Raw genomic sequence first — 18,865 nt, 5'->3', positions numbered from 1 at the left:
GGACTCTGACTGTTGTCCTGGACTCTTCTCAGCACCATAGTGCAGCCTTGGAGCAAACAGAGTCCACACCTACATGCAGCTTCGCAGAAACAGAGTCCCGCAAATGAGTCCAGCTTTTCTGCCAAAAAGTCCAGCATGCTTGAGTCCAGCTCTCAGCAACAACGTCCAGCATTTTGAGTGCAGCTCTACACCTTAGCTGCCACTCCACCAATTCATGCACAAAATCCTTGCTGACACCATAGCTGCGACTCCACAACAAGATTCCAGCCCTCCTTGCAGACACCATAGCTGCTACTCCGGTACTCTGACTGGGCTGCCAGTGACTCTCCTTCAGCTCCATTCTTTACCCAGGCTTGCTTGCAAATGAGAAACTTTATCACCAACAGTGATCAACACACCTGATACTCTCTTATAGAGCTACCACACCTGTTACATAATTACGTGCACAAACTAAAGTAACCAAGGTGCAATGACCCTAATCGCCACCGGGGGAAAAACTACAACTGAAATCACCACAGTGCAATCACCCTAGTGGCCACCAGGGGTAAAACCACCCTTGGCACACAGCCAAGGGAAAAAAAGGTTACTTTGTGCATTTACTCTGTCAGATCCAACCTGGATCGTGACAACATGGGCCTCATTACACTGTATGGAGGACTAAGTGGTACCCATAATACTGTATGGAAAATTATATGGGGATCATTATTCTGTATGGAGTATTATATGGGACTCATTATTCTGTATGGAGCAATATATGGGTCTCATTACACTGTATAGAGGACTATGTGGTACCCATAATACTGTATGGAGCATTATATGGGGCTCATTATTCTGTATGGAACATTATATGGGGCTCATTATTCTGTATGGAGCATTATATGGGGCTCATTATTCTGTATGGAGCAATATATGGGCCTCATTATTCTGCATGGACCATTATATGGGACTCTGTTATGAATGGGTCACCGAGGAGGACAACAAAAGCTAAGTCACAGAAAACCAGAGAGTTTGGTAGCTATGCAGATTGCAGATCCCTGATCTTAACCACACAACTAGCAGTAGCAGTGGAGCGTTCCTACGATGGTCCTAGACGCCTCGTCACCGCCAGAGGACTACATAAGCCTAAAGTAAGAAAAGGGAAAACTAACTGCCCCAGAGCAGACCCCAAAGGAATAGACAGCCCCCCACATGTATTAACGGTGAAACAAGATGAAAACACAAGCAGACAGGAACATAGGCAGAGCAAACGATGGGGCCCAAAATAACTATAAAGAACAGGAAAGGAAAGACACTGTTTGCAATCTGCCAAAAACCCTACAAAAAATAATGTCCAACACTTCTGATAACAAAATTAACCCTGAAGTCACTAGACTTCTCCCACTATATCAGCACTCTGAAATATTCTGAGACAGAGCAAAAAGAGGCCAATCTAATAAGGGACTAAAAAGCAAATTGGCAAATACAGATAAATAAGAGTGGAAATTCAGCACAGCCCCAGCAGGGGCTGGCTGAACACACAAAAAGCTGAAATAGACAAAACCAAATGAAATGTGAACAATAACAAAAGAACACTTAGCTTGAGCATGCAGGGACTGAGCTGGAAACTAAGATATACAAAAACCGTTGGCACAACTCCAAAGTGGTGGTGCACAAGTAGGATCCCAATCCGTGTACTTGTATTAACTAACTTGGCACACACACGTGGATAATGCAGGTGAAAACTGGTATTTTAATAAGATACAGTAAACGTGAGGTGGGTGGTAGCATAGATGCGGTTTCCACCTCATCACGGACGACAAGCGGTGGAAACCGCGTCTATGCTACCACCCACCTCATGATTCTACAACTGACAGATGCCCCGCTATGTTTTTTCATAGTTATTAATGGACAGGTTGCCCCACTAAATAAGTGCACTCAGTACATTATATAGTACATTGACGAAGGTCGCTGTGACCGAAACGTTTACAGTATTTACTGTATCTTATTAAAATACCACTTTTCACCTGCATTATCCATGTGTGTGCCAAGTCAGTTAATACAATGAGCTGGAAACTAAGACCTCAAGAGGCAGGAAGAAATCACCAGCAGGGATAGAGGGAGTCGGCTGTCTAAATCCAGTCAAAAATTCCAGATGTCCAATCGTCCTCCTCATTATCAGGTGGCAGGACTCTGTTAATTTCATCAGCTCCATTACCTCCTGTAACCACCAGAGGGAGCCCGGAAGGAGAACTCGTGACCCCTCTGTCAATATAACCAGCTCCACTACCCTCACTAGTAACCAGAGGTAGGCCAGAAAGTGAATTCACAACGGGACTCATTATTCTGTATGGAGCAATATATGGGCCTCATTACACTGTATGGAGGGCTATGTGGTGCCCACAATACTGTATGAGCATTATATGGGGCTCATTATTCTGCAGGGAGCATTATATGGTACCCATAATACTTTATGGAGCATTATATGTGCCTCATTATTCTGTATGGAGCATTATTCTGTATGAAGCATTATTTGGGGCTTATTCTGTATGGGGCATTACATGGGGCTCATTTTTCTGTATGGAGCATTATATGGGGCTCATTATTCTGTATGGAGCATTATATGGGGCTCATTCTGTATGGAGCAATATATGGGACTCATTTGTCTGCATAGAGCATTATATGGGACTCATTATTCTGTATGGAGCAATATATGGGCCTCATTACACTGTATGGAGGACTATGTGGTACCCATAATACTGTATGGAGCATTATATGGGGCTCATTATTCTGTATGGTGTATGATATGGAGTTCATTATTCTTTGTGGAGCATTATATGGGGCTCATAATTCTATATGGAGCATTATGAGGCTCATTATTCTGTATAGAGCATTATATTGGACTCATTCTGTATGGAGTATTAGATGGGGCTCATTATTCTGTATGGAGCATTATATGGGGCTCATTATTCTGTATGGAGCTTTATATGAGGCTCATTATTCTGTATGGAACATTATATGGGGCTCATTCTTCTGTATGGAGTAATATATGGGCCTCATTACACGGTATGGAGGACTATGTGGTGCCCACAATATTGTATGGAGCATTATATAGGGCTCATTATTCTGTATGGAGCATTATATGAGGCTCATTATTCTGCATGGAGCATTATATGGGGCTCATTATTCTGTATGGAGCAATATATGGGCCTCATTATTCTGTTTGGAGCAATATCTGGAACTCATTATTCTGTACGGAGCAATACATGGGCCTCATTACACTGTATGGAGGACTATGTGGTACCCATAATACTGTATGGCACATTATATGGGGCTCATTATTCTGTAAGGAGCATTATATGGGGCTCATTATTCTGTATGGAGCAATATATGGGCCTCAATCTGCATGGAGCATTTTATGGGACTCATTATTCAGTATGGAGCAATAATTGGGCCTCATTACACTGTATGGAGGATTATGTGGTACCCATAATACTGAATGTATCATTATATGGAGCTTATTTTTCTGTATGGAGCATTATATGGGGCTCATTATTCTTTATGGAGCAATATATGGGCCTCATTATTCCGCATGGAGCATTATATGGGACTCATTCTGTATGGAGAAATATATGGGCCTCATTACACTGTATGGAGGATTATGTGGTATCCATAATACTGTATGGAGCATTATATGGGGCTCATTACTCTGTATGCTGCATGATATGGGGCTCATTATTCTGTGTGGGTCATTATATGGGGCCCATTATTCTGGGTGGAGCATTATATGAGGCTCATTATTCTGCATGGAGCATTATATGGGGCTCATTATTCTGTATGGAGCTTTATATGGGGCTCATTCTATATGGAGCATTATATGGGGCTCATTATTCTGTATGGAGCAATATATGGGCCTCATTACACTGTATGGAGGACTATGTGGTGCCCACAATACTGTATGGAGCATTATATGGGGCTCATTATGCTTTATGGAGCATTATATGGGGCTCATTATTCTGTATGGAGCATTATATGGGGCTCATTATGCTTTATGGAGCATTATATGGGGCTCATTATTCTGTATGGAGCATTATATGGGGCTCCTTATTCTGTATGGAGCAATATATCTGAGTCATTTGTCTGCATGGAGCATTATATGGTACTCATTATTCTGTATGGAGCAATATATGGACCTCATTATTCTGCATGGAGCATAGTATGGGACTCATTATTCTGTATGGAGCAATATATGGGCCTCTCTACACTGTATGGAGGACTATGTGGTACCCATAATACTGTATAGAGCATTACAGTTGTGGCCAAAAGTATTGACACCCCTGCAATTCTGTTAGATAATACTCAGTTTCTTCCTGAAAATGATTGCAAACACAAATTCTTTGGTATTATTATCTTCATTTAATTTGTCTTAAATGAAAAAACACAAAAGAGAATGAAGCAAAAAGCAAAACATTGATCATTTCACAAAAAACTCCAAAAATGAGCCAGACAAAAGTATTGGCACCCTCAGCCTAATACTTGGTTGCACAACCTTTAGCCAAAATAACTGCGACCAACCGCTTCCGGTAACCATCAATGAGTTTCTTACAATGCTCTGCTGGAATTTTAGGCTACTTTCACACATCAGGTTTTCGGCGTCAGGCGCGATCCGGCGTCGTGCCGGAACGCCGGATCCAGCAAATGTTTTGTAAAACCTGATGTGCCGGATCCGGTTTTCTGCCGGATCCGTCTTGTTCTTGACAGACAAAACCGGATCCGTCTCATCCTGTTCATCCATTTTTCTATCCGTTTTTCGACGGATTACGCCGGATCCGGTTTTTAAAATTGACCCTTGTGGCCTTCCGAATGGGATTGGCTACTGGAAAACTATATATAGCGTGTTCCTACAGCCCTTCTTTGACAGGTTGTAGAGGAGAAAGTGCAGGTTGGAGAGAAGAGCAAGTTACTGGCGAAGATGGATGTTGTGATTGGAAATATTTTGAAGAATTTGGCGGATTTTATAGCGGAGGCGAATCGTTTGAGGGTGATTGTTCTGGAGAAGGAGAGAGCGAGACAGCAGCGTATCAGGCATCGTAGACGACGTTTGTGGATCCACCCCATCACAGCCAAGAGAATGACGCGTGGGGTCTATTCTACACTCTGCATGGACCTTCGACGAAACCCGGATAAATTTTTTGGATATGTTCGGATGAAAATGGAGAATTTTGATTACTTGGTGGAGCGCATTGCACACCTCATAAGAAAAGCGGACACCTATTGCCGCTTCTCTGTTTCACCCGCAGAGCGTCTGATGGTGACTTTAAGGTAAGCCACATTTATTGGATATGTTCGCATCAGAGCACACTTTCACTGCAATCTTGTTGGTGGTAGTTTGTATCTCCAAGTGTTATAGCTGAGTTTTGGTATGTAATGCTGTGATTTAAAACTAATTGATTGTTTTTTAATTCCCCACAGATTTCTTGCAACTGGAGAATCCCTTTCGTCACTGCATTTCCAGTACAGACTCGGGATTTCCACCATATCTGGAATAGTGAAGTACACATGCCGTGCACTGTGGGACTCCTTAGCTGAAGAGTTTTTACCAGAGCCCACAACAGAGAGGTGGATTGAAATTGCTGACAAGTTTCAACAGATATGTCAGTTTCCCAACTGCTTGGGCGCTGTGGACGGGAAACATATCCGCATTGTAAAGCCAGCCAGATCGGGATCGGAATATTTCAATTACAAGAAATATTTTTCAATTGTCCTCATGGCCATCGCTGACGCGGAATACAAATTTATTGCTGTTGATATTGGGGCCTATGGCCGCTCCAATGACTCTCAAGTTTTCAAACTGTCTGCCATGGGGCGTAAACTGTATGGAAACACCTTCCAGTTCCCACCACCTAGACCGCTGCCGCAAACATCTGGTCCACCTATGCCATTTGTCTGTGTAGGGGATGAAGCCTTCCAGCTGTCAGAACACCTTTTGAAACCGTACTCTAGCAGAGGATTGACAAGACCAAAACGCATTTTTAATTACCGCCTCACAAGAGCAAGAAGAATGGTTGAATGTACCTTTGGTATTCTGACAGCCAAATGGCGGGTCCTATTGACTGTGATCAACCTCAAGACAGAAACTGTGGACGAGGTGATCAAAGCTTGCGTGGTGCTCCACAATTTTGTTATCTGCAAGGAACCCATTTCCATTGAGGACACCTCTGAAGAAACCACCTTGCAAGATTACCATGACATTACCACTAGAAGTTCTGTGACGGTTTCAGTAATGAGGGACAATTTTGCACTATACTTTGTCACCTCAAGGCAGAGTACACTGGCAGGATGACAGAGTGTGAAAGATTTGTGCCCTAACCAAACTTGTGTACCTTCTGGACCAACAGTATATACCTTTGCCAACCAAAGTTGGCTATCTTGTCATGGTCTCTATTTTTAGCTTTAGGCCACAGGTGTGTACCTGGTTGTGTTTTATGCAAAGTATTTCACCTTTAAACAAAAGTTGTGTACATTGTTAGGAAATCACCAACAATAAACACAACTTTTTAGGTGAAATACTTTGCTTCAAACACAACCAGGAACACAACTGTGGGAAAAAGCTAAAATTTACCCACAGTTATATACCTGGTTTTGAATACCTTTTTACCTTTTAAATACCCTGTATTTAACCTTTTTTTTAAACATATTTCGCCGCAGAAAGAAATGACAGACAACCAGTGTAAACAATAATTTAACTTTTATTCAAAATATTTTTTTTTTGTAAACTGTTTTTAAAGTTAAAAAAACTTTTGTAATAAAGGTTTGAAACCAAAAGGGCATTTTTATTACAAAACACATCATAAATCTGTGTAGTGTGGGGTGGAAATACTGCTGGAGGGGCTGCGGGACACTTCGACAATGGGAGTGTGGAGAGAGGACTGGGATCGTGGTGGGGAAGGAACAGTTAGAGGTGATGGTGTGGAAAAAGCTACAGAATGGGTGGACATGTGGGAGGCAGAAGAGGTGGTGGGCGGTGGAGTGGAGGGTTGGGCAGGGACTGTAGGAGGAGATGATGTTGATGGAAAGTTGCATGGGGAAGGAGTTTGGTACGGGGAAGGAGTTTGGTACGGGGAAGGAGTTTGGTACGGGGAAGGAGTTTGGTACGGGGCAGGTTGCTGGAAGTGGGGAGATGTCTGGTACTGGGGAGGTTGCTGGTACTGGGGAGGTTGCTGGTACTGGGCAGGTTGCTGGTATGTAATAGGAGGGGGAGCATGGAAAGTGGCTGGAGGAGGTGCAGATGTAATACGAGGGGGAGGATGGAAAGTGGCTGGAGGGGGTGCAGGTGGAGGAACTACAGTGGTGGGAGGTGGAGGTTGGGAGGTAACCTGCTGTAGAGCACCGTGGCACGAATGCATTACATGCATCTGCTGGGTAGGAGATAGTGTTGCCATGCGCTCCACAACAGACATGAAAAAGGTGTGGTTTGGCGAAGATCTTGCTTCAGAATGTATGGTTTGCAGAAGTGTCTTCACCTCCGGAATGCTGGAGTTGATCTGCTGAAAGCCTGCGGAGATTTGCTCTGACAAGACTTTTAGACAGTTCTGGAAAGATGCATTCAGATGCAAGAACTCTGGCGCATAACTCTTTTCCTGACCCCTCTGCCGCTGCCGCCCAGTACCCGCAGGTGTACTAGAGGTGGCAGGGGCAGAAGGGTGGGGTAAAGGGAAAGCGATCTCCTCACCAGCAGCTTCATGTAATGTAGGCGGCCACGATGCTCCTGTGCTGGTGGATGGGACAGATGGGTCGAATGTGTGGGAAGGTGCAGATGTACCGGGGCGGTCGAAGTGTCCCTCGGTGCCGGTCTCCTCAGGGATCGCCTCAGAAGGGTCCAATCGTGCAGGCTCCCGAGTGCTGCTCACCGTGCTGTGGAATAAAGAGAAAAAAAAACAATTAAAATAGTGACATGGTATGGCCCTGGCTGAAAAAAAAAAGTTACATCTAAACATTTTTTTGTCACATGTGGTGTGTAATATTTACCTTCTGGTGAGCATTGTCTCCCGGAGGAACGACAGGGCTCGTGCGTACTTGTACTTGCTCCTGCGTCCTCCAGATCCACTCGGGGCCCGCATCTCTTTATTGAACTCCTTCTTGAAACGATCCCTCACAGACCGCCACCACTTCACAATTCTCTCCCCTGAAACGAGAAAGGACAAAGTGGTTAGTATACAACATCAGTGTTTCCCAAACTCCAGTCCTCATGGTCCCCAGGGGTCATGTTTTCAGGATTTCCAAAGTAAATAGAAATCCTGAACACATGATCCGTGGGGACCACGAGGACTGGAGTTCGGGAAACACTGGTTTAAATCAAGCAACCGGTACTGTATATACTTACGCTCTTTAATCTGGGCCCGAGCTTCGAGGTCCTCCCAGCGGTCCACAAGGAGCGAACAGATTTCCTCCCAGAGTCGTCGGGTAACGATAAGGTCAGCGTGGCGGCGGTCAGCCATATTCCAGAGCGGCTCCCTTTCTCTGACGAGATCGATGAGGTGGTCCACATCAATCCCTCCATCCTCACCGTCAGAGTCGGGAGCACGCTGTGAAGGCTGTTAAAGAAAAAGACAAAAATAACATAATTAGCCTCCACAAAAGAAATGAAATAAAAAGTGCAAAAAAAACAAAGCAAAAATATTTATACTTACACGCTGGTGACCGCCGCATTGCTGTCGCCGACGACCCCGGGAGGCACTGCGAGGACCTCTTGGCCGAGCACCAGATTGGGAAGACTAGAGAAGAAAACAAAAAATGTTATGTCTTTGGATGTAGGCATTTGTTTGCTGTGTGTGGTCTGCAGAACATTGTTTTCTATGTGTTGTGTGTAGTGTGATGTTGTGTTTCTGCGTTTGATGCAAAAAACTTACCAATTGTGAGCCCACTCCAAGTGTCTGTCCACCCCTTCCTTCTTCTTCTGGGAGCTCCTCTTCATCTTGTGATTCCTGTTTTGAAATAAAAGGCAATGAATAGACATATATTACAGAGATGATGGATTTTGGAAATAAAAACTTACCGTCAAACGCTGACGATGCGAGGGAGGGCTCCCAGAAGAAGATGTGCTGTCTTCCTCATGGCCAGACTCCATGGCTGTGGGTGGTGTTCCTGCTGCTGCCTCCATTGCTGCTGCTGCTGCTGCTGCTGCTGCATCTATTGGGCGGCTGTTGAATAAAGAGAAACAAAGGGCCAATGAATATCTTGATATTCCATAGCCCTAGTTTGGAGGAATGGGGGATTTGATAATTACCGTCTCTCATCTGCTGCTGAACTCCCCTCCCGTTGTTCAGCATGCTGCTCCATTTGGGGTGGTGCTGATGGTGCTGCTGCAGATGTCTGCTGCCTTCTCCTGCTCCTGGTTCTTGGCTTGGGTGTCATGTTGGGTGTGGCTGAGGGTCCCACTGTCTTGCTTTTATATATGTCTTGTGGGCAGAGCTACTGAGCATGCTCAGACCAAAAAAACCGGATCCGGCCACCGGATCCGGCTGTCGCCGGATCAGGCGCATTGCGGCGCTCATAGGCTTTCATTGCATGAAAAAGCCGGACACGCCGGATCCGGCGTGTCCGGCTTTTTCGCCGGAGACAAAAAACGTTACAGTAGCCGTTTTTTCCAGACGCCGGATCGCGTCACATTGCCGGATCTGGCGAAAATCGGATGAAACGCATGGCCATCCGGCTCGATCCGGCTCTAATACAAGTCAATGGGGGGAAACCGGATCCGGCATTGCATTTCGCCGGATCCGGTTTTTGTCAAAAGCGCCGGATCGCGCCTGACGGCGAAAACCTGATGTGTGAAAGAGGCCTTAGACCATTCTTCTTTGGCAAACTGCTCCAGGTCCCTGATATTTGAAGGGTGCCTTCTCCAAACGGCCATTTTTAGATCTCTCCACAGGTGTTCTATGGGATTCAGGTCTGGACTCATTGCTGGCCACCTTATAAGTCTCCAGTGCTTTCTCTCAAACCATTTTCTAGTGCTTTTTGAAGTGTGTTTTGGGTCATTGTCCTTCTGGAAGACCCATGACCTCTGAGGGAGACCCAGCTTTCTCACACTGGGCTCTACATTATCCTGCAAAATTTGTTGGTAGTCTTCAGACTTCATAATGCCATGCACACGGTCAAGCAGTCCAGTGCCAGAGGCAGCAAAGCAACCCCAAAACGTCAGGGAACCTCCGCCATGTTTGACTGTAGGGACCGTGTTCTTTTCTTTGAATGCCTATTTTTCTTTCCTGTAAACTCTATGTTGATGCCTTTGCCCAAAAGGCTCTACTTTTGTCTCATTTGACCAGAGAACATTCTTCCAAAATGTTTTAGGCTTTTTCAGGTAAGTTTTGGCAAACTCTAGCCTGGCTTTTTTTATGTCTTGGGGTAAGAAGTGGGGTCTTCCTGGGTCTCCTACCATACAGTCCCTTTTCATTCAGACGCTGACGGATAGTACGGGTTGACACTGTTGTACCCTCGGACTGCAGGGCAGCTTGAACTTGTTTGGATGTTAGTCGAGGTTCTTTATCCAACATCCGCACAATCTTGTGTTGAAATCTCTTGTCAATTTTTCTTTTCCATCCACATCTAGGGAGGTTGGCCACAGTGCCATGGGCTTTAAACTTCTTGATGACACTGCACACGGTAGACACAGGAACATTCAGGTCTTTGGAGATGGACTTGTAGTCTTGAGATTGCTCATGCTTCCTCACAATTTGGTTTCTCAAGTCCTCAGACAGTTCTTTGGTCTTCTTTCTTTTCTCCATGCTCAATGTGGTACACACAAGGACACAGGACAGAGGTTGAGTCAACTTTAATCCATGTCAACTGGCTGCAAGTGTGATTTAGTTATTGCCAACACCTGTTAGGTGCCACAGGTAAGTTACAGGTGCTGTTAATTACACAAATTAGAGAAGCATCACATGATTTTTTGAACAGTGCCAATACTTTTGTCCACCCTCTTTTTTATGTTTGGTGTGGAATTATATCCAATTTGGCTTTAGGACAATTCTTTTTGTGTTTTTTCATTTAAGACAAATTTTCAGGAAGAAACTGAGTATTATCTGACAGAATTGCAGGGGTGTCAATACTTTTGGCCACAATTGTATATGGGGTTCATTATTCTGTGTGGAGCAATAAATGGCGCTTATTATTCTGTATGGAGCATTATATGGACCTCATTTTTCTGTATGGAGCATTATATGGGGCTCATTATTCTGTATGGAGCATTATATGGGGCTCATCATTCTGCATGGAGCATTATATGGGCCTCATTCTGTGTGGAGCAATATATGGGCCTCACTACACTGTATGGAGGACTATGTAGTACCCATAATACTGTATGGAGCATTATATGGGGCTCATTATTCTGTATGGAGCATTATATGGGGCTCATTATTCTGCATGGAGCATTATATGGGGCTAATTATTCTGTATGGAACATTATATGGGGCTCATTATTCTGTATGGAGGACTATACTGTCCTATTTCTGACCTATTGTACAATAGTTATCACTCATGTAATGTAAAAAGTGAAATCTTTGGCATTGTACTATACCTATATTTCTCATCTGTATTTGTGCATTATGAACTGTGGTATGTGTTAAAGGGGCCCACTGAGACTCTTTCACCCGGAACCCACAAAATCTTGGAGCCGGCCCTGTATGACTTGCACACTACCCACTTCCCCTGTCTTGTTGTCGAAGAGACGACAATGGACTTTGGGAGGGTCAAAATTGGTTTAGAATTTTAAATATTACTATGGCCAAATAAAAATAAAATATTGGAAAAGCGTTTAAATGCATTATCCCAAGTAATCCCCTCTCCTCTGGATAGGGGATAACTTTTCAATTGCTGGAGATTCGACTGCTGGGACCCCCATGATCCTGAAAATTGGAACTATGTAGAGCAGCATGTAAATGATGCTGTGGTCGATCACACACACTGAGGCGCCATTCACATGTGGCTCTTCAAATGTCTCCTTTTAGGAGATTGAGGAGCAAGTAGGGATGGGCGAATCTACTCATTAGGACTCGTTACTCTGCGAGTAGTAGGGGACTCGCAGGAGAAGGTACTCTGCAAGTTTCCAAGCGATTACTCTCACAGTAACGAGTCCAATGCAAATCAATGGCAATCCTAGTTTATTCAGAGTTTAATACAAGCAATCCTAGTTTCTTAGCGATTTTGTGTCCCCCTGCTGACACAAAATCGCTAAGAAACTAGAATTGCTTGTATTAAACTCTGAAAAAAAAAAAATAGGAGTCTCAGTTCGGGCCTTCGGGGGGGCTGTGCCGACTGTCCGGGGGTCTGTGCCGGCCTGCCGGTGGTCTGTGCCGGCCTGCCGGTGGTCTGTGCCGGTACTATATATACTACATGTAACATACATACTACATATATACTACATGCAACATACATACTACATACATGCTACATGCATACTACATACATACACTACATGCATGCAACATGCATACTACATATATACTGCATATATCCTACATGCATGCAACATACATATATACTACATACAATACATACATATAGACATACAGTACATATAACATAGAGTACATACTTACCGTCACTTGTCACTTTGATCCCCGAAGCCATTGTCACCTGAGGGTTAAATATCAAAATAAAAAAACACCAATATACTTACCCCGATCCGCAGAAGTCCACGAGGGTCCCACGTCCATCTTGCGTGGAGAACAGCAGCATCAGCTGATGCTACCGTTCTCTACCAGCTCCAGGAATACAATGACGGAAGGTAAGTATCCTTCCGCACTGTATTCCTCCACCACTGTAAAAATAAAAAAAAAAAGTCCCTAGTCTCACTTTATGCCATTGCTGCGTGGGAAATTCCCACGGCCTCCTCCACACCTGACTAGATCTAGGACACAAGGACGGGAGTCACATGCTGACCCTACACATCGTGGTTACTATAGGTACCATTCTAGCAGCTGGATTACAAAGGCAAACCTATACCACTTATACACACACCTCAAAACCAAGGATCTAGTCATATCCCTGATGAAAGCTCGAGAAGTAGAGCTGAAGATTGTAACACCACCCTTTTTTTCACAATCAATAAAATCACAATAATTAAAGACTGTCGTTGAGAAGACTTTACTTTCATGTTATTACTGTGCCGGGGTTACTCCTATACTTTAGTCTTGTTTTTTCCCAGAGCACCTAAGTTGGGGTTTGAGCCTGTCATATCTATTTTATATATGGTAGCAGGCATAGCCCGATGGGACTTGTAGTCCCATCGGACGATGCCTGCACAGACCACCGGAGCCTGCACAGACCACCGGCAGGCCGGCACAGCCCCCCCGGCAGGCCGGCACAGCCCCCCGGAGCCTGCACAGACCACTGGCAGGCCGGCACAGCCCCCCGGAGCTGGCACAGACCACCGGCAGGCCGGCACAGACCACCGGCAGGCCGGCACAGACCACCAGAGCCTGCACAGACCACCGGCAGGCCGGCACAGACCACCGGCAGGCCGGTACAGACCCCCGGACAGTCGGCACAACCCCCCCGAAGGCCCGAACTGATGGCGCATCATGATGCGCACAGACAGCGCATCATGATGACGTCATTTCGGCAGCCAATCGGAAAGCTCAACACTAGTCAGCAGGGGGACACAAAATCGCTAAGACTCCTATTTTTTTTTTTTTCAGAGTTTAATACAAGCAATTCTAGTTTCTTAGCGATTTTGTGTCAGCAGGGGGACACAAAATCGCTAAGAAACTAGAATTGCTTGTAGTAATATATCTCTCTCTCTCCCCAGCACAGGAATCGCTGCAATACTCGCATCCCCATTCATTAACATTGGACTCGCTAGACTTGCAACGAATAGCGAGTTTCCGACTCGGACTCGTTACAGTCTAGCGATTCCGAGTATTTCAGGATTCGCCCATCCCTAGGAGCAAGACAAAGTAAAGCAAAATTCACTGATCGGGGTGAGGAGTGTTATAGTTTGTGGGCTGGTGGGGTTTCTGTGGCAGGGCTGCTTTTTGGTCCCAGTCCGGCCCTGCCCGGAACATGTATGTATGCATGCATGAAAAATAACTGATTTCTGAATGAGGTTTTATTAATAGTGTCCAGTTCAGTTACCAGCAAGGTGGAACAAGGCACCACTGGCTCGGTACTGACAAAATCAGACAGTGAGTCCAAAGAGTCATGCAATTCAGGCTGTGGGTGAAACAATGTGGCAATACTTTATTGAACCACAAACAGACAATAACATATAGTATAGTCCCAGCAAATACACAAAATGACGCAAATCAGTCTCACCATACATTTGGCACAGCTGGATTAGTGAAGCTGCGACTTCAGGGCTTCCAGGGTTGACTACCCTAACCAGGGGCATCCTGCTTTTGGCAAGGCATCCACAGAGAAGAGGTAATGACAAGGTTACGAATCTGACAGTCCATTGAGGTACATTGCCCTGTGCCTGGTTGGTCCCAATCTAGCTTCTCAGAATTTCTCCATGGGGCAAGGTAAACAGATGGTTCCAACCTGGCTTCTCCAAATTTCTCCATGGATTCATGGATCTTGAATGGAGCAGATCTGTATTCCTCCAGCTTTGGCTGTGGTCCCTTAAGCAGGTATCCTGTTTAGTCTCAAACCTGTATTACTCTTGATGGAACCATGGTGCCTCGGCTGTTGTTTTGTGGAGTCTCTCTGCAGAAGGGTAGAGGTCCCTTTTCGTACACACAGTTGTCCTCCAGGCCATCATCCACAGATCAGGGAAAGGTGGGATGAGGTCATCTTTCATTGTTTGAGTATTCAATCAATCTGTAAAGTTTGTCCCTCACTGTTTGCAGGTCAACAAGCTACATGGACTGTTACAATGGGTAATCAGAATATTATCAAAAATCAATTACCTGCATCCATGTCCTCCAAAGATGGCAACAAAAACTGTAGGGGCTGATTATAGCAAGTAAACAGCAGCCTTTCAACAATTCACAAATATTAAACCAATCCACAACAAGAGTCAACGTTCAGACTGATATGAACAATAGCCCATGTCCCTAGGTCTATCAAATACACATAAGGCATTATTACAAACAAATGCTGTGTTGTCACAGACTTCTATTATTATTGAAGTAAAAGAACAGAATAATCCAGCTCACCGCACTGCCTTGCTGGTAGGATCCAAATCCTGCGCACGGATTTGACTAGGCAGTCAATCAATAGTAGAAAAAAGGGAAGAAAGTTCCAGCGCCAGGAATGGAAAATTAAAAATCCATTTTATTGTGCCAATGCATATTAAAATTCCAGCAGGTACAGCATATCAGTCGGATGACTGCAGAGCAACGCGTTTCGACGTCGAAACGCGTTGTTCTGCAGTCATCCGACTGATATGCTGTACCTGCTGGAATTTTAATATGCATTGGCACAATAAAATGGATTTTTAATTTTCTATTATTATTGACTTACAGGCACCTTAATGAGTCTTTACTAAACGTTTCACTAGATGAACACAAAATTAGTCCCAAACTAAATTAGACATATGGCACTTCAAAGAATACAGAAACACACAAAGGGTACTGGTGTCATGAAACCACAGACCCAACAAAGAGATCAAGAAAAAATGCATATATTTAAAATTATAAATTGTATTTATATCATATTTAATATGCATAAAAAATATTATGGCAGAAAATATCTGCAAAAAAGTTAAACCAGAAGGGGGCACTAAAGTATCTCTCTATCACCAAATACAATTAGTTTCAATTTGACAATAAATCACAAAAAAATACACCAATACATATCAAAAAGATTAGAGTATCACATATTACATAGGTTCCATTATTGCACAAATAAACAGGGAAATTGTGGCAGGCTGATTTGAATTGTGCTAATAAAATTGGCGCTAAGATTTCTCAAACAGAGATTAACTAGCCCAAAAATATGTATGCTAAATCAGACTCCCATCATAGTATAACAGCTAATTAGACTGCCATGAAATATACCTGAAAAGGTTGCCAGAGGTCCAAAAGAGTGAGCCGAGTGTGCCCCCTTGCCCCAACGTGCGTTTCGCCCGCAGCTTCTTCCGGAGGCATTTAACAGGGGTCTGGGAGGGCTTCTTATTCCATAACGTGGCCAATTATAACACTGGATATAATTCAGGGTAAGTGCTCGTCAGTGTCTCACCTCAGACCATGCAGCGCATGCGCCCGTCAACTTCTTTTCCACTTCAAAATAGTACTTCCTTGATAGCGCTGTCTGGACCGCAAGCTGGGCCAGAAGAGAGTGCTCCAGGAAGTATGTGGAAAGATGATGATATCCGCATGCGCACAGTAAACGTTTCACTAGAAAAGGTTGTCCATGAGCACAGAGAAACCTTAGGGTTTCTATGACAAAGCTACATAGAACTGAACTATTGAAAGTGCACTACCTATTGGTGACCAAATATAATAAACCACTAGCCCCTGCTTTGACATCTCCTAATGTCAACTTTCTCCTACTCAATTTATGTTTATCAAAATTTTTATAGAAATGTTTTTATAGAATTGATTTAAATTTCTAATATTGTAAGAAATACTATTCCCTGTTATTGAATAAAATTAAAATCCATTTTATTCTTGGCAGATGGCAGTAGCAGAAGCTCAGAGGAACATCTGTTATCTTCACATTTTAACGCAGATGATCATGATGTCACACCAGGTTCACATGAAGATCAGATCATTATCTCCGATCCAACTCAAAGTCCTCACATCACAAAATTTTTCACTGATTCTTTTCAACCAGTCCTGTCTTCTGATTCCTCACAAACTGTTGAGCATAATAAAAATAACAGAAAGGATATTCAAGATCAAAGGACTTACAAAGGAGAGAAACGTTTTAAATGTTCAGATTGTCAAAAATGTTTTACTCAGAAAGAAGATCTTGTTATACACAAGAGAATTCACACAAAAGAGAAAATATATTTGTGTTCAAAATGTGGGAAATGTTTTATACACAAATCACAACTGGCTACACATCTGAGATTTCACACAGGGGAGAAACCATTTTCTTGTTCAGAATGTGGGAAATGTTTTACTCAGAAAGGAGATCTTATTATACACATGAGAATACACACAGGGGAGAAATCCTATTCGTGTTCAGAGTGTGGGAAATGTTTTATACGAAAATCACAACTCGTTACACATCTGAGAATTCACACAGGGGAGAAACCATTTTCATGTCCAGAATGTGGGAAATGCTTTAGTCAGCAAGGACATCTTATGATACACAAGAGAATTCACACAAATGATAGACCATATGCGTGTTCAGAATGTGAGAAATGTTTTATACGCAAATCACACTTGGATAAACATAAAAGAATTCACACAGGGGAGAAACCATTTTCATGTCCAGAATGTGGGAAATGTTTTAATCAGAAAGGACATCTTCTGATACACAAGAGAATTCACACAAATGAAAGACCATATTCGTGTTCAGAATGTGAGAAATGTTTTTTATGCAAATCACACTTGGATAAACATAAACAAAGTCACACAATGGAGAAACCATTTTTATGTTCCTATTGTGGGAAATGCTTTGCACAAAAAGGCTCTTTTGTTAAGCATCAGAGAATTCACATAGGTGAGCAGCCATTTTCATGTTCAGAATGTGGGGATATTTTTCCAAGCAAATCATGTTTGGTTAGACATCAGAAAATTCACACAGGGGAGAAACCATTTTCATGTTCAGAATGTGGGAAAAGTTTTAAATACAAATCACACCTGGTTAGACATCAGAAAACACACACTAGGGAGAAACCATTTTCATGTTCAGAATGTGGGAAATGTTTTTCTCAGAAATCAGATCTTGTTGTACACAAGAGAATTCACACAGAGGAGAAACCATATTCGTGTTAAGAATGTGGGAAATGTTTTATATGCAAATCACACCTGGTTATACATCAAAGAATTCACACAGAGGAGGAACCATATTCATGTCCAGAATGTGGGAAAAGTTTTTCTCAGAAAGGAGATCTTAATAAACACAAGAGAATTCACACAAGGGAGAAGCCATTTTCATGTCAAAAATGTGGAAAATGATAATGATAGTTTCACTCTTAGCTCACATATGAAAACCCATACAGAGTAAAAAAAAAAACATTTTTCAAGTTCAGAATGTAGTTAGCTTTTTACAAATAAAGTCTTGTACATCATCAGATGACTCGTATAGGGAGGGAGTCATTCTGATGTCCAGAATGTTTTACTCACAAATCACATTTTTGTTAACATAAGATAAATCACACATGGAAGCAGTGATTTTTCTTTTTAGTCACAAGTTCATCAAAATCTGTTAAAGTGAAAGTAAAGTCATCCTTTGCTTGTCAATCTGTGGCCTTATAAACTAATCTTCTATTTTGTATATAAGATTTTTTTTTGCTGAATATCCTGCGAACTGTAATGTATCAGGCATCTGAGAATAGGTGGTAATCTAACTATAGACTACCTAATCTGCATATATATGGCCTATTGACTTTTTAAATAAGTTATTAAAATGTTTGTCTTTTTTGTCTTCCTATGCCATTCATAATAAAGGCTTTTATCTGGTGATCCCTATGCATGTCCATACTTTTTATTTTTGCAGGTACCCATGCATACAATTTTTAAATGAATTTAGCAAGGAAGTTTTTCCAAACATCTTGGAGAACTAACCACAGATCTCCTGCTTCATGTAATCCCAGATAAACTGGGATGATGAGATCGGGGCTCTGCATCATCACTTTCAGGACACCTTGTTCTTTATGCTGAAGATCGTTCTTAATGACATTGGCTGTATGTTCGGTATATTTGTGGTTATTGCCCTACTGCAGAATAAATTTGGTCTCCCTGATGCTGTTGCATGATTCATAAAAATCTGCCCGTAT

The 18,865-nt window shown here is 43.0% G+C and overlaps 1 protein-coding gene across 1 annotated transcript in view; it reads left to right on the top strand.

Annotated features, from left to right (window-relative positions):
- Positions 1 to 18,551, top strand: part of LOC141050965 (uncharacterized) — a 209,976-nt gene extending 191,425 nt beyond the window's left edge. The window contains exon 8 of the mRNA XM_073547723.1: positions 16,591 to 18,551. Coding sequence (XP_073403824.1) covers positions 16,591 to 17,861 — 1,271 coding nt within the window. The 3' untranslated portion in view covers positions 17,862 to 18,551. The remainder of the gene's footprint in view (positions 1 to 16,590) is intronic.
- The last annotated feature ends 314 nt before the right edge of the window (positions 18,552 to 18,865 follow it).

Source organism: Dendrobates tinctorius, unplaced genomic scaffold (genome assembly GCF_039654945.1).
Source record: "Dendrobates tinctorius isolate UK_male_01 unplaced genomic scaffold, ASM3965494v1 ptg000155l, whole genome shotgun sequence".
NCBI classification, from domain to species: Eukaryota; Metazoa; Chordata; class Amphibia; order Anura; family Dendrobatidae; genus Dendrobates; species Dendrobates tinctorius.
Note: the sequence above shows the minus strand (reverse complement) of the source record. Positions and strands in the feature narration are given on the sequence as shown.